We start from the raw sequence: 25,390 nt of genomic DNA, 5'->3' as shown, positions 1-25,390 counted from the left end.
TTTAGGAAGAGGTACTAATTACAAACCTTGTCTCTTTAGCAGCTGATGTCACGGGGACAAGTTTGCTTCCACTGCACTCTGATCTGATCCATTCTGCCCTGTTGCATAATTTTACAGCAAAGCATCGACATATTTCTCTACAGTGGAAGGAAGAGCGCCAAGGACTCTCCTCTGCTTAGCAGCTCCCATATCTCTAGTTTGCTGTCATAGCCAAAACATTTGCATTTAAAAGAAAATCCAGATTCCAAGATAGGAACATTCTTCACTGGGTTTATTTTTAAGTGTTTATTTATATGAATGTAAATCAAAGTAGTTTTTATTTATATCTTTCCATCAACTTTTTCTTACACTCAAAAGACTTGTCTGCTGTACAAAGCAGTCTCATCTATTGCAGTGGATGAAGCAGTCACAGTATGGTTGAACTCAACGTGCAGTACACTCATGAGAAGTGAGACTGAATTTAGAATCAGAGTGAGCCTTCATTTCTGGAAAAAGGAGACTGTTCCTGATTCACAGAAATGAGAATTGGCAGAGCCCTTGAGAGTGTCCTCTTCTTCTGCCTATGGTGTCACGGATTCTACAGTATCATTCCTGAAGTGCTTTCATCAAAATGAGTTTGTCTGGCTGTCTTCACCAGTACTGATGGACTGAAGTCATTATCTGGAAAGTCTTAGATGTAACATACCTGTTAATCCCTTTAAAAAAGATTTCTGTAATCCCCCTGACCTGGCAGTGTCACTTTGCTGATTCCTGCACCATCCTCTGATCCTTTTCTGCGCTACTGCCACTTAGCTAGAAATTCACTAATTTCCACTTATTTATGTGCTTTCTTCTTCCTGTGTACCTCTGTACTTGTCTTTATCAAATTTAGTCTTATTGTTTTCAGACTGAGTCTCCAATTTGTCAAGTTATCTTTGAGTTCTGATAATAATAACAGAAACCTTAGTCTCGTGTATTTTGCCATCCATTATGCAACTTACTAATGAAAATATTGAATAGAACAAGACCTGGGATGGTCCCTTGTGGGAACCATCTACTGTTGTTCTCTCTCAACTGGTCAGGAAGTCACTGGTCATTACTCTTGCAGATTCATTTTTTCAATCACTCATCCACTTCACTGTAATTACATCTAGACTTAATTTTCTTAGCTTGCTTCTAAAACATTGCAAGGAGTATGCCAAAAGCCTTACTAAATTAAAGGTAAATCACATCTGCTTCTTTCCTCTAATCCTGTAGACCCATTACCCTGTCAGAGAAGGAAATCAATTTTGTTTGAAAAGATCTTTCCTTGACAAGCCCATACTCACTGCTCCCTATCTTCTTGGACAATAGATGCATGCTGATGACTTAATACTTTGCTCCAGCTCTCAAGGTTCTGAGGTAGGCTTTTGTTTTGGGGTTTCTGGGGATGTTTTTGCCTTGTTCCTATCCTCCAGGACCTCTCCTAGCTTCCATAGATAATTATGTATGATTTAGAGATTGTTTCACCTGCTGCCTGAGCACCTCAGGGTGAATATCATCTGGTCTTGCTCAGTTGGGTATATCTGTCTTCGCATTCCAGCTGTGCTGCTTAAAGATCATTCTGTTAAGTATCTAGTCACAATATATTTTTGTATGGCAGTGATAGAAGGAGGGCTTTATTTGTGGCTCTTGGTGGCACCTGCCTTAATCTTTGTAAATGACAAACATGGTCTTATAGCTAGAGGCTCAGATGGATATTCCTGGGATATCTGATACAGGCTCCTGGCAGGCACTGGTCTCCTGTCCTGTGTCAGAAAGTCACATCCCTTGTGGAAGAGTCTCCAGCTTCTTCCCCACACAGACATCTCAGGCAGTAGTAGAAAGGTTTTATTAGTGGCACTGCACTCCTGACAGTTGCTTTCTTCTTGAGGTTTCTGGGTATGCAAAGACTCTTCAGCCTGAAAGAGGCAGCCCAACTTTCCCCATTCAGCAGACATGATTCTTCCTCTTGGGAGCAGCTGTTCCTCTTTAATTGCACCTGGATTCACCCATCTGCTCTGCTTTTACCAGCACCATGTCTAGAGAACAGGGATGGGGATGATGTTTTTACTGCAAGTCTTTTGAGAACAAAATCAAGTGCTAATGTATTTTGTGGTAATGTTGACAAAACCTATTATTTTGTCACATTCTTGCTAAATGTACCACAGCAGAAATGCTGTCTGGTTCCCAGTGTAATAGTCAAGAATGGTAAAAAGCCTCGATACAGCCCAGTGATCCCTTTGGCCAAGTGAGCACCTTGGGGCAGGATCCTGTTATGCTGTACCCAGACACTTCAGCTCCAGGATGGGCAAGCTGGCCGCCTCATTGTTCAGATCTTCTTCACTTAGAGACTGACTGGAGCCTACCATGGCTGCTTCCTTCCTGCCTGCTGTATTTACATCAAGCAGGAAGCTTAGACCCACAAGAAGCTATGACACAGCCATGTCTTCTCCTGACATAGTGATATCATATAGTCAAAGTACATTCTGGACCCAGGAGCAGCTTTTGCATGAAGACTTGGTGAAAAACATTGACTGGGCTCCTTTGACCTAAATCTTGGAGTAAGCAGTCTGCATGACGTTATCACAGCTCATTAAAATTGTCATTTTTGTTGCAAGTTGAGGTGAGTCATCTGGATTTAGCTCACTCTTTGCCTTTATCCCAACAAACCGTGGGAAGGAATCCTTTTGTCCTTTTGTGTTTTGACTAACACTGGAGTTACTTTGCATGTGAGCGAAGTAACCTGTGTTTTCTAGGTCAGACATTTTGGAGGGTCTCTTGTGACCAGTTTCAGGAGAGCAGCCTTGTTTCTTGCATGCTTTCCTCCAGGTGCCTGGCCTTGGCTTCACTTTTAATAGCTGGCAAGAGATTCTCAGTGAGGCAGCAAGGGCTATGAATGGGGCCAGTCTGGGAAGTCTGGTAAGCGGTAAATGAAGAATAGCTGGCAGTGCTTTGATGGAGGGCACTTGGGGAAGTTGTTATAGAGGTGCTACCTTGTCTTAGCAGCAAGGGGGGGACAAGCTATTCGCTCCAAGAAAACCAGAAGTCAACATACTTAGTCAGCTGATGGTCAGAAGAGACTTCCACCACAGCAGATCCCTCGGTTGGACACTGGAGGAGAGTGATACAGGGAGGGAAATAAAAAATAAAGGCAGCTTGTCATTAGCAGGAGGAGATTGTGAACGATTTCTTCTCTGCTGGTAATGAGCTGGTGTTTCTGGATGCCAGGAACCAACAAGAAACACATTTATTGTGATGGTGGAAAGAAATGAGAACTGCTTCCTGGCTCAAACTAAAGGTTGCTGTAGAGAAATCCAAGGAGTATTCACACCAGAACACAAGAGAGATCAGCCTGGCTCCAGAAGGTGTGACCTACAGAGCAATTTATTGCAGATCAGCCTGCAGCAGGCTGCTTTGGAAGGCTGAAAATAGGATAGCAATAAAATGGAAGAAGTCTCCTCTAAGCAGACCAAATGTGGCATGAAGACAAAGAAAATTAAAGGAGATGAAGGTACAAAATGAGCTGTAATTATCCAGGGTCATAAAAAGGAAAGGATGATATTTGGGAAGTGTATTGGAAGTTGGAGGAATGAAGAATATAGGTTCATTACTAAAACCAGCTTTCAGCTAATACTGAGTAGTATGGAGAAGAATGCACTACTTGATGCTATGTTGTTTAATCTTAAAATAAGTGTATAAGACTGACTGTTTAATGTGATTAATGTAAAAAGGGAGTGAAAGCACAGTTCAGAATAGGGAAGTGCAAGTTGAATAATGTTTTGATGAGACAGGTATGTGCTCATCATCAGGATCAGCTTAAACATACCCTGCAGTATTTGAAGAATTAGCCAGAGCAATTTTAGACCATTAGTGAGAATTTTAGGAAGTCTTTGTACTATATACATCCTTGATTTTAAGCAGAGAGTAGTGATTTTTTGTGCAAGCCCATATGCAGCTTCCAATCTAATTGAATACAAGACTCTACTCAGAGGCAGGACTCCCGAGGCATGGACAGAGGGAAGTGTTGTTCTGCTTTTTTCTGTGGATTGGGGCACATTCACATGTTTGTGGTGTGAACTGACCAAAAGAACAATAAATGTCGTCAGCAGATTTTCAGGGATTCCACAGAACTGGTGTCTGGCAAAAGACATTTCTGCATGTGATTTTCTTGAAGGTTGTATTCTTGAATGCAGAGGGGACATGGTATGGACAAGGTACCACAGACCAGAAACCAGTATCTGAACAATTTACCCATGCTGCAGGCATCCATAGTGACTTGCAAAGTGTAGATTATAACATAGCAGTGCATTAGTTGCACTAAAATGCTTGGCCTGTAGGACAAACATGGCTGTGAAAGGGAGGAGAGGTCGCAATGGACTGGAAGAATTTTAAAAAATCTAGGTTAAAATGTTAGGTTTGGACCAAGAAAATTATTGACCAGGCAGACCAATTTCAGTCACTGGAAAAACACTTAGACAAATGGCAGAGTGGTTTGTAAATGTCTAGATAATAAGGTAATTCAGAGAAGCCAACATGGATTTGTCCAGAATAAATTGTTAAGCTACTGTAATTTCTTTTTTTCTTTTGTCTCAGAGAAATAGACATCACGAAGAAGGGAAAGGCAGTCAACATTATCACCTCAATCCATCTTGACTTGACTAAAGCATTTGATCCAAGCTCCCACAGTGACATTCTTATTACCACTGTGTGGAAATATGAATTGGATAAAATCTCTGTAAAGAGTTTGTTTAGGTGGCTCAGCCCATGTGCTCCAAGAGCAGTATCCAGGGCTTGCTGTCACACCCTGAAGATGCTTCAAGTGAGACCCCCCAGCTATCAGCCCTGGTCGTCTTTTGATCAATACTTTCATTAACAACTCAGATTAAGAATAAGGAAGCCCTCTTGGGAGGCCCAAGCACTTTGCAGAACATGATTATGTTCAAAACCATCTTGATAATTGGAAGAATGGTCCAAAAATCAATGTGATGAAATTCAATAAAGACATGAGTAAATACTGCATTTAGAAAGGGAAAATTAAATGCACAGATAGAAACAAGGGAATAAGCAGTTAGGCAGCTGGGTTCCAGAAGGGGTAATAGCAGATCATCAGTGGTCAGCAATGCCATCCTGTTGCACAGAGGCACATAATTCTGATTTATTTGAAGGAATACAAGGTAGAGGAGATTGTAAATCCTGCTTGCTTGTGCCTAAGAGAGGAGGCCCTGTTCTGTATATTTCCAGCTGCATAGAAGGGCTGAAAGGGAAGAACTGGAATGCTTAGAGAGCATGAACTGGAAGGAATTTATGGTAAAGGAGATTTCCTCTATAAGGCCAGTTAAGTCCTGATGCTTGTGTAGGTGGCAGCTGTTGAGTGCCTGTTTTTGGAGGCTGGAGAGAACAGCAATGTGAACCACCACCAGTGGTCACGTGTATCCAACCCCACCTCAGAAGAGATGTCCTCTTTTGTTCCCCCAAACCCTTTGCTGCCACGACAGCTTTGCTTAGGACTGTACTGCTTGCCAGGTTGGTGCAGGGAGGATTTTGTCTCTGGGTCACATTGGCAGGGATTTTCTTCAGCAGCCTGGGGGCTCACTCACTTATCTGTGTGTGTATTACTCAGCTCCTCAGGGTTTCATAAGGCTTGTGTCATTCCCACTTCCTACCTCTGACAGACCTTATTCTATTTTTTAAGTTTGTATGACCCAAACTCCTTTGTTTCACCTTGGGCAGGAGTCAGCAGGGCGCAACATCCCAGTGTTGGCTAAGAGGTTCATGGAGGATAATTAATAGGAAGGAAAGGAATTGCTTGTTGTTTAATGTGTACGTGCCACATGTGGCTCCCCACAGCTGAGTCTCGGCAAGCCAGCAACCAGCCAAAGGGGCTGGTGCTTGCAGTAGCGTGTGTCCCCTTAGAAGAAAGGAAGGCAGATCCTGCCTGTGGCTGTCTGCGAAGTGCTCAGGTCAGCTTCATGGCCAGGGTGGCTTTGACCAATTTTATTTGTCAGCGTGAATGACTAACAGCCTCCATGCCAGGAAAAAATGATCAAGCACTATTTCTGTTCTAGGAATGACATTAGAAACATGGGAGTTTTCAAATCAGATTGGATAGATGGTCTAATCTTCTGCTGGACAGGAGCCACTGCCAGCTGCTATAGACAAAGATGATATTATTATCTTGCTAAGAGCTGATAGATTATTGCCCTGCTAACCTGCTGTACATAGCAGTGAACATGAAGCGTTTTACCTTTATTTTTCTGTGAACAAATAGTAGTTTTGAATAGCTTACATTTCTCTATGAATAACCAGGCTTTGCGAAATAAAACTTAAGAAATGATAGGCTTTTCTCACAGGTACCCCACAGCAACGTTTCACAAATTGACTTTGTACTGAAGGAGCAGTCAGGCTGAAGATAACTATAAAGATAACGGTATTATTTTTTATTTTATAGAGCCCATCAGGATCAGTCATTTGCAGTACTGTCTTTACCTGTCTCCTTTCCACTGTTGACATACACTTTTCTTTCTTGTGTGATACTTTGTTTTTACTATATCCTAATTGAACTTTTGCTTTAAGCCACCTCAGGCAGCCAAAATCCTGGGATCATTCTCACATGCTTCAAAAAAGAAAACCTTATTTCAGTCGCCTTCTTTTCTTGTCAAATGTGCCACTTCTCAGAGCATGGATACTGCTAATGGTTGGAGGCCATGCCACATTTGTGGGCCTCTGGGAGCAGGAGAAAGGCCAGTTCTAGGCAGATGCCTAATTTGATTGCAGTATCATGAAGGCTAATTACCTTAATAAGTGTTTGTGGAATTCAGAGATCAGGAGAAAAAAGATCATAAACAATATTAAAGCATCAGAGGTGTTGACAGCAAATTAAAAGTATCAAGTGCCTATTTCTGTTTCCTGAAATTCGGGCTAATGCTGTGGAGAGCTGCTGACAGTCACGTGAGGGCAGATCTTGATGCCCCAGAAAGCCTGAGTTCAAACCGCCTACATTATGTGCCTAACTCAGATGCTGTTAATGGTTTCAGGTTTAGGAGCAAGAGTACCCAAGAGAATCAGCCTACTTGCTTTTGACTCCACCATATAACAAATGAAGAGAAACAGTTGTGACGCTTAACTGATAACAGAAAACCTGCATAGATAACAGTCAGAGAGATGGTATTTGGAGTGAGCAAACCCTGAGTAAAGCTCTCTGGCTGGGAAATGCTGGAAGGAATTGGATTATGTAATAATCCCATAAGGTCGTTGAAGTGCTTGCCCTGTTGGATGCCTCCAGATGAGGTTTCTTCAACACACTGTGTGAGGATTCTAGAGCTGTCTGCAGTGTGATTAGAGGTGGACTCCAGCTGTTTTATTTGCACATTTTCCATTGATGTAACAGGCTGTTGCTTGGCTCTAGTTTGGGTGCAAAACATCTGCACTGTGCTTAGCCAGAGCAGAGCAGGGAACTCAGCTGCAGAGCTCCAGCAAAGCTCACTAGGGAGCACCTGGATCTGTGCTCTGGTAGTAGTCAGACTTGGGCTGTTCCCTTAGAGAAGTCTGGACCAGTTCAGCTCTTAGCACATGCAGTGTTTAAACTCCAAGCCTAATCTCAGACCCACGCTGCCTTCAGCACAGAGGTGTCTCTTGCATTTCCCTTCCCTGTGCAAATCAAGGCGTTGCTGGGTTCAACCTGCAGATGTCAGATTCTGGAGAACCCCTTTTCTTGACTTGTGACCCTTTCCTGATAGGAGATATTTAAGTTGCTTGTGTTAACTGCTTCCAGGTTTAAATGGATTTTTTTCTTTTCCACAGAAACCTACCTCAAGCTAAGCAACTTTGCCGTAGAGGAAGGTTGGGAAGTATGACTGATTTTTCCATATATTTGGGAAAGCAGAAAGTGCCTGAGTTAGAAGAGAGTCAAGTTAGACATACAAACAAGTGCACCTTATTATTGGACAAGTTTAGAGTGGCATTTTAAAAGGCTCTGATTTGAAGCACGTCTCTTTTCCTGTGCCCTTCATGAGACAAATAAGCCAACATGTTTGTTAACCAGTTCCTCAGAAGCCTGCATTTTTCTCTTTAAATTAAAATTCCTCACTACACCAACCTCATTATCTGAAGCAGCTGCTCATGGCCACCATGATCAGCAGCAGCTCATGATACTGGGGAGATGTTCCCGGAACAGATATATGCAGCACAAATGTGTGCAGTGGCCAGCACTAGAAATCACTGTTCTCTGTGTGTTACACTGGACCTGTTCTTTCATCACTAGCCATTTATTCTGAGCAATACTGGATTATGCCATTCCTTAATGTCAAACAGAAGTGGTTCCACTTGGAGTCTTTTGATTTCTGCAATGTGAGGATGGATGCTCAAAACTACTCAAGACTCTTTGGTCACATATTATGGCCTTGAAACTGTCATTGTGTGAGCATTCCCTTCCATTTTATTTCTCTTTCTGCAGAACAGTGTGTTCTAGGTAGGAAACAGGTTCACTAGAGAATTAATTACTCTTTAGTGAGTCTCTTGCTGAATTTTCATGCTCCAGAGAACTTCACGGTACAAACAATTTTGTAAAACAGAATTAACAGTTTTTCCAAGGAAGTAACATCAGGATACCCAATCCTGTGTAATTAAAGTATTGAGAACGCTTGCTTGCATTCTGGAATAGGTACCAGATAAAAAACTGTTCACAGATTGAGTATTTGATAAGCTCTGGGATTCTTGTGCCCATTTATCATAGATGATGTTCAGGGAAATGTGTCTGCTGCACTGCTTGGACAGGAACAAATATGCCTTTGAAAACCACAGCAGAACCTGCTGAAGTGCTTGTCCCTCTCCTGAACTGACAGATGCCCACAGGAGTTTATGCTGACAGGCCCAGTGGCAAGTCATCCTTTTCCCTTCAGTCTGATTGAATTCCAGATCTGAAAATCGAGCGTTCTTAATGCTTTTCGTCTAACTGCAATGTCTCTTCTAAACTGTAAGCCATTTATCTGAGTTCTAATCTCTCCTGCTGAGCTGTCACAGTCAAAAGGCAAATCTCCTTACTAGGCACACAGATGCTCTGAAGGTGTAGGGAGGATTTCAGTTTTAATGGAGACCTTTTGATCCCCCTAAAACAAAGTGCCCCAAAGACCCATGTCACACTTTGCTTGCAAGGGCTCATCTGTGTCCCACGCAGGCACAGAAAGCTAATTTGAGGTGAGCTGGCTGAAGGGTAGACATATAACGCTGTATTTGCAGTAATTAGCCAAATGGGAAGGGGTTCATTTGCACAGGGCAGTGATATGTCATCTGCAGCTTCCCTGTAGTACTGTGAGAGATGGGAGTTGTGGGGGCACTTGTGAAATTGCCTGTGAAGAATGGGGAGTGTGTTCATACATACTGTGAGCCAGCATCAGGACTCCAGGGTGGAAACCGGGTGCTCTTTACGAAGGGTGGGAAAGAACCCTGCTGAGGGCCAGTGGCTCTGCTGCTAGTTTAGAGTGCTCTGTACTAACTGGGGTTATCTGCTTGTTTGAAGGTGAAGTGGCAGAAAGATGACATGGACAACAATTTGAATTTCTTCTCTGTCTCCTCGGATGGACGGATTGTGTCATGGACTTTAGTTAAGGTAAACAGTAGGTGGCAATTTTCTTTCCTGGCCAAATTATAACCACTTTTTTTTCCAAAGCTCAATGGTGTATTAATTGTATTATTTATGATGAGCAAGATCTGAAAAGAAGTGAACGTTTCTGGTTCAATCACAGCTTGCTGATATCAACCTTCAGCTGAATGTGGAGCACTGTGTTAAACTCTGAACTGAGCAGAATTAGCCTACTTCTTGCTCAGGGCCCAACCATCCTACATGCACCTGCAGCATCCCATTGGCTTGATTATGAGAGAACATTTTTCTGCTTCACAGATGCTGAAACTCAAGACTTATCCTTGCTCTGAAACCTTCCTTGTTCCGGGAGGATCATACAGAGACAAGGTGGAATAATCTGCATTGATCTAGAGTTTCAAAATTCCTACTCCCAAAATGCTGCCTTACAGCCTGCAATTCAGAAAGGGAAAGGAGAATACATAAACTTTGCTCCTGCTCTGATAGAGTGGGTGACCAAAGTGGTACAGAGTAATTCAGGTTGCAAGACAGGAACTGGTAGCTGCTGCCCAGTTCCCCAGAGCAGCTGGTACAAGGAATATCAAGTTGAAATACTATGGCCATGGAGCAGGGAGAAAGCTTGTGTTTGCAGTGGGACAACAATGCACAACTGGACAGGCAGAGGGTTTCCCATTGCCTGCTTACACCCTAGAAAATCTGTTAACTCATTTGTGTTCCCCTCCTTTGATTACTTTTTCTTTTGCAGTACATGCATTGGCAGAAATGTTCGTAAACAACCCTTAGATTTAATTCTCTCAGTCTTAACGCATGCTTTCTCTACTGGGTACTTGATTTTACACTTTGAAGAGTTCAATTATTATTACTATTTTTATTTTTTTTTACTTGGGAAATAATCAAATTACACTGAATGGGAGTTTGAAGCAGCTGTCCCATTATTTCCCAGCTAGCAAAGAAATTTCTTTATATCCTTAGATACTCATTTCTTTAACCTTTCAAAGCCATTCAAAGCTTGTCTGTTCTGAGAGTTTCAGGCCTTGCCACCATGGGAAGGGTTTCATATCTAACATTATGTTTATTTTTAAGTCTCATGTTCACCTCAGGACTTGGAGCCCCTTCTAATGAACAAAGTAGGAATGTGCAGAGGGCACTGACAATTAGGTTCTTTCATAAACTCCTCCAGATTCATCCACACAGCTTTAGTTACAAAAATCCCTCCGCTAAGCATGTCCCAAGTCCTTTTCTGAAAAGAGTGCTCAGTGCTCCCCAGATAGAGACAGATGAAGACTGCTGCAGCATTCAACTCCTGTTTTATCCCCTGTATAGAAAAGCCAAAGGGATTTACGCTGGGTAATACCCTCTTAGAGGTGAACACAGCCAGGTAAGGTGACTTGGATGTTAACACCTATTGCCTGGGTCCCAGTGACTGGCTGTGGTCACATAACTGAGTGATCCAGTTTCACACAGGAGGTGGGACACACTGGATTAAATCTCTTTTACTTTAAACTTCCGAGAAGTGCTGCAGCTTGGATAACTAAGAATCTGCAGATTGGTTCTACTGACAACTCCCCTCTAAAGGGCTTTATGCAATGTTTCTGTGATTCAGCAGTGCTTAATTATGTTCCCACATCATAAGGCTGTTTTTTTCTCCTGTCCCTTGAACGTGTTGGTGTAGCTAGTTAAGAGTCACCTGGTATGACTTCTAAGACCAGGTCAGCACAGTGTTATTTCTACTTATTACTTGCACTTCTTGGCTACACCCCTGCATGAAATTGAGTTGAAGTTACCTCTGAAATTGCCAGAACTGATATGTGCTTAGCAGGCAGAGTGAAAAACAAGTTTTACATACATTCTTGTTTCTTTCTTCCAAGAGAAATTCCAAAGAGAAAGCAAGAAATAGAACAAAAAGGGTGCTTTGTAACAATCCATGGCTTTATGCACAGCAAGGAAGAATGAATGATTTGCTTGAAGTCCAGTCTTACAAGAGACTGATCTCCGAGTTTTATTTAGAATAAAATTAATGGTACCGCAGAGATTTTCTGTTTTGCAAATCCATTGTGCAAATATAGAATAAATGAAAGAGAGCTCAATTAATCTTTTTGACAGGACTATGCAGAAGTAAAGCTTCTTCAGACAGTGATAACTTTGACACTAACAAAGCTGAGAGCACAAAGTGAATAAATGAATTCTTACTTCCAGCTGGACAACTGGCAAGCACCACTCAAAATTTGGGTAGAAGTAATCGAATTTTAGCTAAGGATGGTTGAGCTGCCTTGGCTGTAGTTCTCGTCTCTGTTAAAAATGGACACGATCATTTTGGATGAGCTTTCTGAAATGTTCATGTGTCAGTGTTGTCATCTTGGCTTGGTTTTGGGTCATTGGGAAGGTGTAAAACTGAGGAAGAATGTGGAAATTCTGCAGCTTGGAAGCTGTGCTCTCCTTCCTTATATTCATGCAGTGACTTTTGAGGAGAGCTGTTGGAATGATGGCAGGAATGTTTTGGCTGGGATGCAGTCTGGCACTTCTTCTTGGGGTGATCCTCATTGCTCCTGGGTTTGACTAGCAGCCACAGCCCACCTTTCTTTTGTGACCTGGAGCTGAATTGCTGAATAGGTCCAGGTGGCCACCTTTGTCACTTGGGATTAGTAATAACAACTAAAGGGAAATGGGCAGCTGCAAGACCTAATTCTCTAATGCTTTCAAAATGCTTTACAGTTGTTCAGCAGAAGTAGCATATTATTGTTCAGTATTCCTGGAAGGCCAGGCTGTCAACAGTCTGTTTACCCAGAGGAATATGTGAATGGTTCTGTCGGTAAACAGCCCCAGGAACAGATGCATTTTACAGACTGCAAGGCTGTGTACTAAATAAATAAATAAATAAAAAGCAGCACAATGGGGATCACAGCATGTATAAGATCCTTTGTGAAGGCCGAAGCCTACAGAAGCTGCCTACAGTGTGGGCCTTGGCCTGGTGGAGGTGCTGGGAGGCATCTTCAAAGAAAGGCTGCAGAACAACTTGGGCTTGCTCTTTCCAGTTCTTGCACACACACACCAGCATATACGACCTCTTTCTTAATATTATTTCTGCCTATACCCACTGAATCTGACTGGTTTTATCCCATGTGCTGCAAGTAGAGTCACTAACAGAAGATAAGCCTTCATAGGCTGCAGGAGACTTCTTGCTGCAGTCTCATATAGAAGTTACTCCCATCAGTAGGCAAAGGTATGTGGTTAGTCAGCAGTGCAAGCTAATGAGGAGGAAGTAAATTATGTTACAGATTTTGACCTTTCTTGGACCTTCTGACAATATGTCCCCTCAAAATATGATTAAAACATCTTAGAAAACTGTCTCCTCTGAATGGTACTGAATAAATACTCTGAAGGCCTTCTCACCCATTCCTAATGCAAATCCCTGGGACGGACTTTTCCAGGCAAAATCTCTTTTTTTCACACAAGTCCTGCTCTGGGTTTAAGAATCTCCAACTAAAGCTTGATTCAGTGAGCTAAGAAGTTATGTTTTGTTCTCACAGTGCTCCAGTGGGAAATCTGCAGATTCATGAAAACATCCAGTCCTCAGCCCACACTTCTCACTAATTTAATCTTTAGTTCTTTGTTCTTTTTATTAGCCCCAGGGTATTCTTATATTCACAACCAACTCCAATCTGCAGAGGTATTTTAATTCCCAGAGCTAATCTAAGGATGAATCTTTGGCCTCTCTTTGTTTCCTCAGACAAACCCACATGGTGTCTATTTTCATCTGTCTTCTGCCTCCTACCTAGAGTGTAAACTCTTTGGGACAGAGCCTTTTTGCCCTATGTTCACACAAAACCCTGCACTGCAGTGTTGTGCCCTGCGATGCACTCCTTAGAGCTCTGTTGATAACAACATGGTGCACTTTAGCTGTTTGCTGGATATTCTTGTTGGCTGAATCTCAGAGTCTGAGAGGCTGAGTGTTAGAACCTGAGGCTGCTTTAGGGACAACAGGGAGATGGTAAGAAGAGAAACCTGGTGAGTTGGTTTGTTATTAACCCCAAGTGTGGGTTTTAGCTGTTGTACACAATACCCATCTTCCACTATGCAGAGGAATTTCACTTGTCACAATTCACACTGACAGTGTCACCCTGGACTTGAAAGTACTGACCTATAAACCCAAAGTTGTCCAGGTCAGATGCCTGTGCCTGTGAGATGTACAAGTGGCTCTCAGCACCAGTGCACCAAAGCATCGGTTTCCTGGAGGTCTTATGTAAAGCAGCATGTTAGCAAGTTGCCAGCTGTGGGCATGAAACATTAAACAATTTTTGGAAAGCTTTTTAAAATTCCTTCATAAAATTTGCCATTTGAAAGTACTGAATGTCTCTGTTTTGTTGCTGTAAAGCCTGTTATTCATGTGGAATCTCCTCTGCCTGCAGAATGAGCTGGTTCATACAGATGTCATCAAGCTGTCAGCAGAGAGAACAACGACGCAGGGGCCAGAGGGTCTGCAGCTGCAAACAATTGGTAGGAGCCCAAGTCCTCGCCATGCTGATTAACCACTGACTCAAAACCTCTTATCAGGCATTCTGGGGAATTAAATTGGGAATGGGATATTGAGGAAGAGAAGAGCAAAAGAAGGGTGACTCCTCCTGGCTTTGAACGTGTAGTAGGATAAAGGCTGTCTGTAGCAATGGCCACTGATTGAGTCAAGGTTTTCTGCTTGCCTCTACTTGCAGAATAAGATAAATATTAATTCTAAAAATAGGACTAGAGGGAATGGCCTCAATTTGCACCAGGGGAGATTCAGGCTGGATGTTGGGAAATGCTTCTTCTCTGAAGGAGTGGTCAGGGGCTGGAATGGGCTGCCCAGGGAGGTGGTGGAGTCACCGACCCTAGAGGTGTTCAAGGAATGTTTGGACGTTGTTGTTGAGGGATATGCTTTAGTGGGAGCTATTGGTGATAGGTGGACAGTTGGATGGATGATCTTGTAGGTCTTTTCCAACCTTGGTGTTTCTATGATTCTATGACATCTCGGTGCAGACATGGCAAGGGAATTACCTGTAGTACAGGATTAAATCAATTGTATTCCTCCTACCAGATGCTGATCTGAACTGGCCAAATCAAAATGAAAAGCAGCCTCTCCTGAGTGCACAGCTTACCCAACCTACAGTGTGATGTGCCTCATATGGCTTTGGCTCTCTAAAAGCACAATGCCTATTCTGAGCTACTGTGTTAGACTCCCTCCATGCAAGGTAGAGACTGCAGTTCTCTAGGTTGAATCCCCTTATCCTTACTATACTTACACTATCCTGTGTTTGGTATAAGATGAGATGAGTCAGCTGTGGAAGTCCCAGACTACACAGGGAGCCCTGAGGATTCCACTAATCATCCTACCATACCTTTTTCTTGCTTTGAAGCTGTGGTCTTGGTTTGCAGAAGGCACTTGCTCTGCATTTAGAAATGTTTCTAGGCTAGTAATTCCTGAATGTGTGATTGCAGAAAGTTTTGCATTGCCACACAGATTGTAAGAGACCAGCTAAAGCTGAACACTGCAGAACTCCCAGAGGCACCGGGATTATTTGTTAGTGTTGCTGGGAAATGGATTTTTCTAAGGCTTGCCTTGAATATTTAACAATCTATTTAAATGTTAAAAAATGCAGACAGTATTACAGGGTTGAAACAACCTTAGCAATTCCTTTGAGGTCTACATTTTTTTAACGTTTAAGACATAAAGCTATTTTCAGCTGCCTTTGCAGAAAGTTCTCTGTAATGATGTACTTCTGGACCTTCTTTGCTTGTTCTGATTCCTCCTCTGATGATTTCTGTGCATTTCCTTGCTGGTCAGCAGACCCAGATCGCTCTGGCACTGAGCAAACCTCCCATCTTCTGCTCAAGAACCTTACTGAAGTTTTCTTTCACCACCGCAAGAGTTTAGTTTCTTGGATGATGTTGCAGAAGATGGGAACAGAAGCCAGAGGATGTCAAGGAATCACATTCTGTTGTGATGGATGCTTGTTTTATTTATGGGTTACGGTGCTGCTTGATTTGAGGCTTTTGAAATAAGAAGAATCCTTGTGTGACTGCCAAAAGATTTGTTCTCAAATCACATCCTTTACTGTTGGGTTTACTGAAGTGAGCCTGCTAAGTGGCTTTGTAAACCATTTGCTACTCCCTCTATTGTGCTAGAGGATACTGATTTGCTGGAGGTCCAGATGTAACTGGAGTCTTGGTCACCTTAGAGATGTTTGGAATCAAAGACAGATACTAGACACAATAATGGGCTTGGTAGGACCAAAGAGCAGCAGTGACTGAGTGCAGAGTGCAATGCTGATCTGTGTTCTGTGTCTTGAAGTCCTTGAAGTTATATCTGAGAGAGGAGACTGAACCAGAAGCTGCAGTCTCTGATGGGGGCTGAAGTTGATCCCAAAGAGAACAATGGAGACTCCCTTGGGTGCCCTTGCCTTTAGAGGCCATCTGGCAGGCGCTGCTAATCACAGGTCTGTGTCAGTTCTTCTTGGATCACAGAGTTATTTTTTGTACAGACAGAATTCTCAGAGGCAATCTTAAGGCATTTGTTGCTTTAGAAAGCAAATGACATCCAGGGGTTGTTGTTATGCAAGGCTTTGGATCTCCTCACCAAGTGATCTTTGTGGCCAGCTTAGGGGAGACCCAGTGTGGGTAGAGCACAGGGCAACTGCTCCGAGAGCTAAATTTGCCACTGACCTACTGTGTGTTTTACTCCAAGTCTGTTCACCCTTCTTTCAATTCCCTTTCCCCTTTGTGCATGTTGTTTCATCATATGGAAGGTCCTGGAGAAAGGTACAGCTTGGAAAGGCTTTTAAGAAGGGGTGGCTCTAGCATTTTTGGGGAGCTTCTGGCTAATCAATCGCTTTTGGAAACTTTGGCAGTGTGCATGTATAATGGGCAGGGAACTGCACGGGTGAACCAATTTTCTGTATGACTCTTGTCTTTTTTTTCACAGTCTGTGGGACATCATTTGATTTTCACAAAAAGATAGACTATTTGTTTCTTGTTGGTACTGAAGAGGGGAAGATCTATAAGGTAAGAATGGCTTCTTTGTCCCTTGTTTTACATCCCCTGACCCACGCTTGTCTTTCTGGTTCATCATCTGAGCTGTTTGCACAGGCGGCAAAAAAGTACAACTTCAGAGGCTGGTCCTGCCCTCAGATCACTGTGGTGAGCCTGACAGAAGCACAGAGCCCCATAGGGTCACAGGGAGCTCTCTGCACAGACCCAATTAAAGCATTATTTTGCAGAAACGTTTTTCATGCAAACCATGTCCCAGAATGCTTTGCAGATTGCAGCTGTGCAAGTGAGGCACAAACCATGATCAGAGCAGAAGTTAAAAGGCATCGATCGTCTGTCCTTACGACTGTGGGGAAATGGCAGGAAAAATCTCATCTCTTTTTCTTTTTAGGCCTGTTGTGAGCAGTGAAACAAATGAAATCTTTTTTTTTTTTTTTTTTTTCCCTGCAGATTAATGTCCCCAGACCCTCCCTTTCCACAATTACATCCCAGCTCCTTTCTCATTGCCCTCCTATCTCCATTTTCTCACTGCCTCCTCTTATCCTTCCTCTCTCTTACCACCTCGATGCTGTCTGAACTCAATGACTATGTCCCACCTCTATGCTATAGCCCTCCTCCTGTTTGGTGCCTTCCTGCAGCCCGGTGCCACGTGGTGAGGACAGGGGGTGAGATTTGATCGCCTTTCCCTGATAGGGGCATTGTCCAGATGTTCGCATTCTGCAGCCATCCATTCTTACGAAATGCATAAGGCTTTAATGTTGCCAAGTCTGTGCAGCCAACTTTGGCTAAAATTGCTGGTGAGGTCAAAAGTTGTTTGAGATGAGAGAAACGGACAGCAGGAGACAGACATTATTTTTCTTAAGAAAACAAGATAAAAATAGGAACTTTTGATCTCTGCTATGTTTAGCTCTGAAAATTAAGCTTGTTACTATTTGAATTACTCATATAACTTTTGTTTGGCTTGCATTCCTCCAAGCTGGCGTTTTGTCTTTGTTAACATCATAGTCACTGCCCTTCAGAGGTAGGAATGGACCATCACTTGGAGGCTGGGACGCAGAGCGGAGCCATCCAGCCATCCCTTGAGGATGCTGCAAGCTCCCTGTGTGTTTCCTGCAAAATGGAAACAAAACAGAGAAAAAGAATCCAAACAGCTTTGAATTCTGAAATGAATCTCAATCATGTAGGCAAAACAAATAAGAAGTATTCCTTCCAGAGGGATGATGAAGGAAATTTGCTCCTCTTCCAGTTAATATCTGGGGAAGGTTTCTTTTGACAAGACAGATGCGGAAGGGAGCTGGGAGCAGTGGGGTGCTGAGCTGATGGGTGATGGACAGTGGTGTAGGTGCACTGGCTTTTCACTGATGCTCTCAAAGTACAAAGCATCTGTTCAGTTACAGGCAGATGTTCTGAGCTGGCTGATTGCCCACGGTAGTTGGTACCCTGGGTATTGTACTCTGATTTGTTTGAATAGTGTTGCATCAAGTCCTGATCAAAATGCAGGAACGCACCACAAGTTTTAGTTTTAGTTTTAGTTTCCTCTGTGCTAGACTGCTGGATGTGAGTACGAAAGTGGATGCTGGTGTTATGTGGAGCCATCAGTTAGCCTTCAGGAGACACGTCAGGTGTTGTCATGAGGAGGTGGCAATTGTCTGTCAGATAGTATGGAATAACCCAAAGATGAGAAATCTTCAGTGCTTAGACAAGTGAGTCTTTACAGAATCCGCACAAAAATAAGGGAGGGAAAGTGCTTGTACCCTCCAGGAGTTTTCTACAAGAAGCTTCAGAAGTTTTGGAATCAACAAGTTGCTGCTGCTCCAGACATTTCTCAGGGATTATTGCACACTTTAATTCCAGCTCTTACTGAAAACTGCACATTTGAACCTTATATGTTGTGTGAGCCAAGTATCAAACATGGAATGCTCTCTGCGCAGGCTGAATTTTAGATTATTTATTAAATAAATTGAGAAATGAATTTCAGAGAGGCATTTTTCCGAAGACCGTGCATGTCCACAAATAGCATTATAATATGTTAATGCTTCAGCTGCAGAATGATTACAGTGGATTTTTTAAAATGGCTTAGTTAATAGCGCTTCTGAAGCCAAGAAATCATTATCTTAATTATACACAGAACCATCTATTGCCCTTTTTCACAGAGGACAAATTGTTTCCGCATTAATGTGATTTTGTCATGCAAAACTGCCTCTTTGCATATCGTGTTTGCTGTTCAGGAATTGTTTGGCTTTGGTGCCAGAAAGGATTGGTCTCTGAGAATGATGTTAGAACATTCTCGTGGCTTCAGCTTTTTGGTCAGAATTACTATTTTTGATCAGCAGAGCTTCAAAGCAGACATACTGTGATAAAATTTGAGTATTTTCATACGAGAGAGGCTTTTTTTTTTCTATCTTAGTTGGTTTTGCTTGAGAATGAAACAAGTTAAGTCAACAGATCTCAGTGCAAGGCTGTATAGAAAAAAAGAGTGATTCTTATTTTAACAAAGCTGTTTTCACACACGCTCATACCAAGCACTGGGACATTTGTGTCTGTGTGGTCAGGCCCGGCAGTCCACAACACAGGACGCATTTATGTTGGCCATTTCTGAATTGCAGCTGGGTGTCCTGATCTGCCAGGGAATGCTGCCTACATGCTGTACTTTCTGTTTCCATATACAACACTCCTTTGAAGAATATTATTTATTTCACTTGAGTATTACCTTTAGCTTTGGTATTTCTGATAGAGAACTGTAGAAACACTCCACATTAAAATTAAGCACGTGCGTAACTGTCCATTCAATGTGGAAGCAGAGCAGTGTTGTGTTAGGTTAACATTTGGGATAAATCAAAGTACTTTTAATGAAGGTTATGAGTAAACTGTGTTCCTTCCAGTTGTCCTTTCCTCCCAGTATTCTTCCCATTTGTTTTGTAGCCTTGTTGCCAGACATCTTGTTACTTGCTTTCCGTATTACCTTCTTGCTTTCCTGTCCCATCATAAAAATACAATTTTCTGTTCACACACTGTCATAGTTTAATAATTTTGTATTTTTGCTATCAGTATTCCACATCATAACATCATGTAAAGCATGAATAATTTTACTGGATCTGCAATTTACAGAAGAAGACTACATCTCCCAGAGAGCATCACGGTCAGAGATAAGTCACGGGACCTGGACACTATATTATCTCTCTGGCAGGCTAGACTGACGTCTTTCGAGTTCTGGCGTTCAGGAGAGCCTGTGGGAGTCTGCCGTTTCGCCTAGAATTTACAGTAGGCCTCTCGGTTTTGAGACTCATTCTCTCTCCTATTTTGCTTGATTTGCTAGCTTAATTTCAATTATATTATATTATATTGTGTTATCCTGTATTTCGATATAGTATTAAGTAAATAAGTGTGCCTCCTTAGATCGTTGCCGCTGTTTTCTTTTCCTAATTAACTTTTCCTTTCTGCCCAGGGCCCCTGCGGGGCCCATGGCCCCCCCTGTCACGGCCGCAGGTAGATTTTTGTTTAAACCGTGACAGATTTTGGTGGAGAATGCAGGCAAATTGAGTTGCTGCTTTTCTGTGTTTTCTTCTGTTGCTCTTTTAGCTTTTAACAGAGCTACAAGTTTTTTTTCTTGTTAAGGAGCTATCTTAGGTTTACGTTTCTGCACCTGCGAGCTTGACCTTGAAAGTCCAGGCGGACTGCCAATACTCCGGGATTTTTGTAAATAACTGTTGAGCTCTGCTTTTTTGCTCTCTATTGGAAAAAAAAAAAAAAAAGAAAAAGAAAAAAAAAAGAAAATGTTTTCTCTAGTAGAATTGTTTTACAGGGGACTGCGTGCCATTGGTTCCTCCTTTGAGATGCTCTGAACATGTTGGATCTTGGAAGCTATAGATATATATAATCGATTGAAATCATGGTTAGCAATGCTTACTTGGTATCTGCATACAGCTCCAGAGGGAGCAAATAATGCAACTAATTGTACAGAAATGGTGGTTTTTGAGTGTGCTCCTCCTTCTTTCTATGCATCCTTTATGCAGTTTTTGAATGATCAGTTGACCACACCGTCAATCGTGTCAATGTCTCTGAACTTACTGTCAGTTATTGTAATAATCTCACTCAGTATCTGGATTTATAACATCTGGAGGAAGTCTTCCCCAGAACCTGAGAATACTGAGTGGCAGGGAGTGTGGAGAGGTTTTGGAGAGATTCTCAAAAGACAGACATCTTCAGTGTCATGGAGCTTTACTCCTGAACATTTGAAGAATCCTGAGAGTTTGATCGCATATTTGAGGCAGGAATGTTGTGGCTCAGGCAGATCTCAGGAGGCACAAATGATTTGGGGCCTAGCTAATGCTTATCGGGCCTTATTCAATACCATTCCTGAGAGGGAAGTTTTTGAGACTGAGAGAGAGAGTCTCAGGGCCGAGAATAAGAGTCTACTTGATGAGAAAGAATCCCTGCAATCCAAACTCGATGCCTTCCAATCTGAGCGCGACGCCCTCCAATCCAAGTGCGACGCCCTCCAGTCCGAGCATGACACTCTCCGGTCCGAGCACAACGCCCTCCAGTCCAAATACAACACTCTCCAGTCAGAGCACAACGCCCTCCAGTCCAAGCATGACACTCTGCAGTCCGAGCACAACATCCTCCGGTCCAAGTACAACACTCTCCAGTCAGAGCACAACGCCCTCCAGTCCGAGAGTGACACTCTCCAGCCCAAGCACGACACCTTCCAATCCGAACGCGACACCTTCCAGTCCAAGTACGATGCCCTCCAGTCCAAGTGCGACACCCTCCAGTCCGAGCATGACACTTTTCAGTCAGAGCACAACACTCTCCGGTCCGAGCATGGCACTCTCCGGTCCGAGCATGACACTCTCCGGTCCGAGCACGACACTCTCCAGACTGAGCACAACACCCTCCAGTCTAAGCATAACATCCTCCAGTTAGTGTGTAACACCCTCCAAACTGAGCGCAACATCCTCCAGTGGAAGTACGACAGCCTCAAGACTGAGTACGGCGCCGTCCAGTTTGATCGGAACATTCTCCGATCCGAGCTATGTACTCTCCGGGGTGAACTGAATGTATTCCAATTTGACCAACCACCGGGGGGCACCAGATGCAATGTTGGTTGCTCCCGTAAGAGGGCGAAAAACAAAACGAGTTTCAACTCAGTTAGAGAAAATGCAGAAGGAGTTAGAAGAGCAGAAGGAGTCAGAAGAGCAGGGGGAGACAGAAGAGCAGGGGGAGTCAGAAGAACAGGGGGAGTCAGAAGAGCAGAGGAGGTTAGAAGAGCAGAGGAGGTTAGAAAGGAGGAAAAAAAGAAAGAGTGAACTGGAGAAAATAGAAGAAGAAGAAGAAGAAGAGGAGCCAAAACCTAGTTTTTCTTTATGAGAATTTCTTGGCTCCGGAACTCTAAATGGGGTGGCCTCATCAACACAGTTGCCACCATCAACACCTGGGACTCTTGATAGAGCAAAAGGCAAGCAAAGTATTACAACCATTATTGATCCATCTTTAAAACTGAGTGAAATTTGGGATCTAAGAAAGGATTTCACGCATCAACCAAAAGAACATATAGTCAATTGGTTACTTTGATGTTGGGACAATGGGGCCAGCAGTGTGTGGCTCAATGGCAATGAAGCTCGCCAGCTGGGTGGTATTTCCAGGGACTCACGTGTGTCCTACACTCTGGAAGCGGATGTTGATAGCAGTAAAAGATAGATTCCCCTTTAAACAGGACTTGGAGCCTGAGAAAAAGAAATGAACTGATATAGAGAAAGGTATCCAATTTTTGAGAGAAAGTGCTCTGGTGGAAATGCTATACAGCTCCCACTTCATCCGTAATGACCGAAACCAATTACATGATCCTGAGACAACCACCAAGGTGAACTCTTCCAAAAGGGGGAAAGTTCCAGTTGCTGCAAGCCATCGAGGTAAACAATAGAGGGGCCCTGCCCCCAGCCGGGGGGGAAAGGGACAATAGAGTATACTGGACTGTGTGGATTAGGTGGCCTGGCACATCTCAACCACAGAAATATAAAGCCTTGGTGGACACTGGTGCACAATGCACCCTAATGCCCTCAAGTCACCAAGGGACACAACCAATATATATCCATGGAGTGACTGGGGGTTCCTAAGAATTGACTATGTTGGAGGCTGAAATAAGTCTCACTGGTAAAAACTGGCAAAAACACCCTATTGTGACTGGTCCAGAGGCTCCATGTATTTTGGGTATCAATTACCTTAGGATGGGATATTTTAAGGATCCCAAGGGGTATCGATGGGCCTTTGGGATAGCTGCTGTTAACACAAATGGTGTTAAGCAGCTGTCAGCTTTACCTGGTGTCTGATGATCCTTCTGCTGTGGGGTTGCTCCAGGTAAAAGACCAAGAGGTACCAATTGCCACCAAAGTGGTTCACAGATGGCAGTACTGCACCAATAGGGACTTATTGCTTCCCATTCACAAGCTAATTCGCCAATTAGAGAATCAGGGAGTGATTAGCAAAACTCACTCGCCTTTTAACAGCCCCATATGGCTAGTGCGTAAAGCCAGTGGAGAATGGAGGCTGAGGGTAGATTACCGTGGCCTGAATGAAGTCACACCTCCATTGAGTGCTGCTGTGCCAGACATGCTAGAACTCCAGTATGAACTGGAGTCAAAAGAAGCTAGGTGGTATGCCACCACTGACAGTGCTAATGCCTTCTTTTCCATCCCATTGGCTGCAAAATGTAGGCCACAGTTTGCTTTTACCTGGAGGGGTGTTCAGTATACCTGGAACCGTTTACCCCAAGGGTGGAAGCACAGCCCAACCATTTGCCATGAGTTGATCCAAGCTGTCTTGGAACAGGGTAATGCTCCTGAGCACTTGTAGTATATTGATGATATTGTCGTGTGGGGCCATACGGCAGCAGAGGTTTTCAAGAAAGGAAAACAGATAAACCAAATTCTTTTGCAAGCTGGTTTTGCCATTAAGCGCAGCAAGGTGAAGGGGCCTGCCCAGGAAATCCAGTTCTTAGGTATAAAATGGCAAGATGGGCAACGACACATCCCAGCAGATGTGATTGACAAAATCACTGCTATGTCTCCGCCCACCAACAAGACAGAGACCCAATCTTTTCTGGGAGTAGTGGGCTTTTGGAGAATGCATGTCCCAAACTACAGCCACATAGTGAGCCCCCTCTATCAGGTGACATGGAAGAAGAATAATTTCTCATGGGGTCCTGAGCAGCAGCAGGTTTTTGAGCAGATAAAGCAAGAGATAGCCCGCGCCGTGGCCTTGGGGCCAGTACGGACGGGACAGGACGTGAAGAACATCCTCTATACTGCTGCTGGAGAGAAAGGTCCCACCTGGAGTTTGTGGCAAAGAGCTTCAGGAGAGACCCGAGGCCGACCCCTGGGATTTTGGAGTCGAGCATATAAAGGGTCTGAGGAGCGCTACACTCTGACTGAGAAGGAGATCTTAGCCGTGTATGAGGGGGTTCAGGCTGCTTCTGAAGTAGTTGGGACAGAGGTTCACCTTCTTCTAGCACCTCGCTTGCCAGTAATAAACTGGATGTTTAAGGGACAGGTTCCTTCCACCCATCATGCTACTGATGCCTCTTGGAGTAAGTGGATTTCATTAATTACACAACAAGCTCGAATGGGAAAACTCAGCCGTCCTGGAATCCTAGAAGTGATCATGGACTGGCCTGAGAGTAAAAAAATTGAAACATCACCTACAGAAGAGGTGTCATGTGCTAAAGAGGCCCCACCATACAATGAGCTACCAGAAAATGAAATTTGCCCTATTCACAGACAGATCGTGTTGTATTGTAGGGAAGCATTGCAGATGGAAAGCTGTTGTATGGAGCCCCACACGACAAGTTGCTGAGGCCACTGAAGGTAAAGGAGAGTCAAGTCAATTTGCAGAGGTAAAGGCTGTTCAGCTGGCTTTAGATGTGGCTGAACGGGAGAGGTGGCCAATGCTTCATCTTTATACTGATTCATGGATGGTGGCAAATGCCTTATGGGGGTGGTTGCAGCAGTGGGAAGATGACAACTGGCAATGAAGGGGTAAACCTGTTTGGGCTGCTGAATTGTGGAAAGACATTGCTGCCAGAATAAGGAATGTTGGTGGTGGGTGCACTTGGTGGGTGATGGTCAAAAATGGGAATGTCCAATGTGTACAAGGGAATTTGATGTTGGGGGAGTGCAGCCAATAATTATTTGTATATATAAGTAGAGCCTCAGAAGATATTTGATGAATGTCCCATTAGGTACAAGACTTAAGATAGAGTGGATTAATGTTAAGGAAACACTTTTTCTGTATACCTTAACTAGGCTTTCTGTAAGCAAGTTTTCCATCTGGGCTCTATATCGTGCACTGGCCATGCATGTGTAGAGCACACATGGAAAAAAGTATAATTCAAAGGGAAATCTGCTGTGGTGGCTGGGAAAGGATGAGTGCACCTTGATGTGGGGGACGCCCTACTAGCGCTGCCTTTCCCCTCTACCGCTGTCATGTTTTCCTTTTTCAGGCAGTTTTGCCATTTTTCTCAAAATTAATAAATAATAGTGAGTTAGGTTATAGAGTTTTGTTCTCAACTTAGGGATTTGTATGGAATAGATATAAATTGTTAAGAAAATAAGGTTGCTGATTACTCACAACTATACATATGAGTGTGTATGTGTGTATAAGCATAATGTAATGATGTAGAATAAGGGGTGGAATGTCATGGTTTAATAATTTTGTAATGTTGCTATCAGTATTCCACATCATAACATCATGTAAAGCATGAATAATTTTACTGAATCTGCA

The 25,390-nt window shown here is 43.2% G+C and overlaps 1 protein-coding gene across 9 annotated transcripts in view; it reads left to right on the top strand.

Annotated features, from left to right (window-relative positions):
* Positions 1-25,390, top strand: part of DNAI1 (dynein axonemal intermediate chain 1) — a 130,844-nt gene that overhangs the window by 66,660 nt on the left and 38,794 nt on the right. For 6 of the 9 annotated variants that reach the window (XM_085529733.1, XM_085529734.1, XM_085529732.1 and 3 more), the window contains 3 exons: positions 9,515-9,604; positions 14,002-14,089; positions 16,548-16,627. In XM_085529733.1, the coding sequence (XP_085385859.1) occupies positions 9,515-9,604; positions 14,002-14,089; positions 16,548-16,627 (258 nt within the window). Of the gene's footprint in view, positions 1-9,514; positions 9,605-14,001; positions 14,090-16,547; positions 16,628-19,660; positions 22,353-25,390 lie in introns of those variants that run through there. The other 3 variants (XM_085529735.1, XM_085529736.1, XM_085529737.1) reach the window with 3 other exon arrangements.

The sequence above is a fragment of the Coturnix japonica genome, chromosome Z, assembly GCF_054131305.1.
Source record: "Coturnix japonica strain WE chromosome Z, WE-NBRP24, whole genome shotgun sequence".
NCBI lineage: Eukaryota > Metazoa > Chordata > Aves > Galliformes > Phasianidae > Coturnix > Coturnix japonica.
This window is presented reverse-complemented; position numbering and strand designations above follow the sequence as displayed.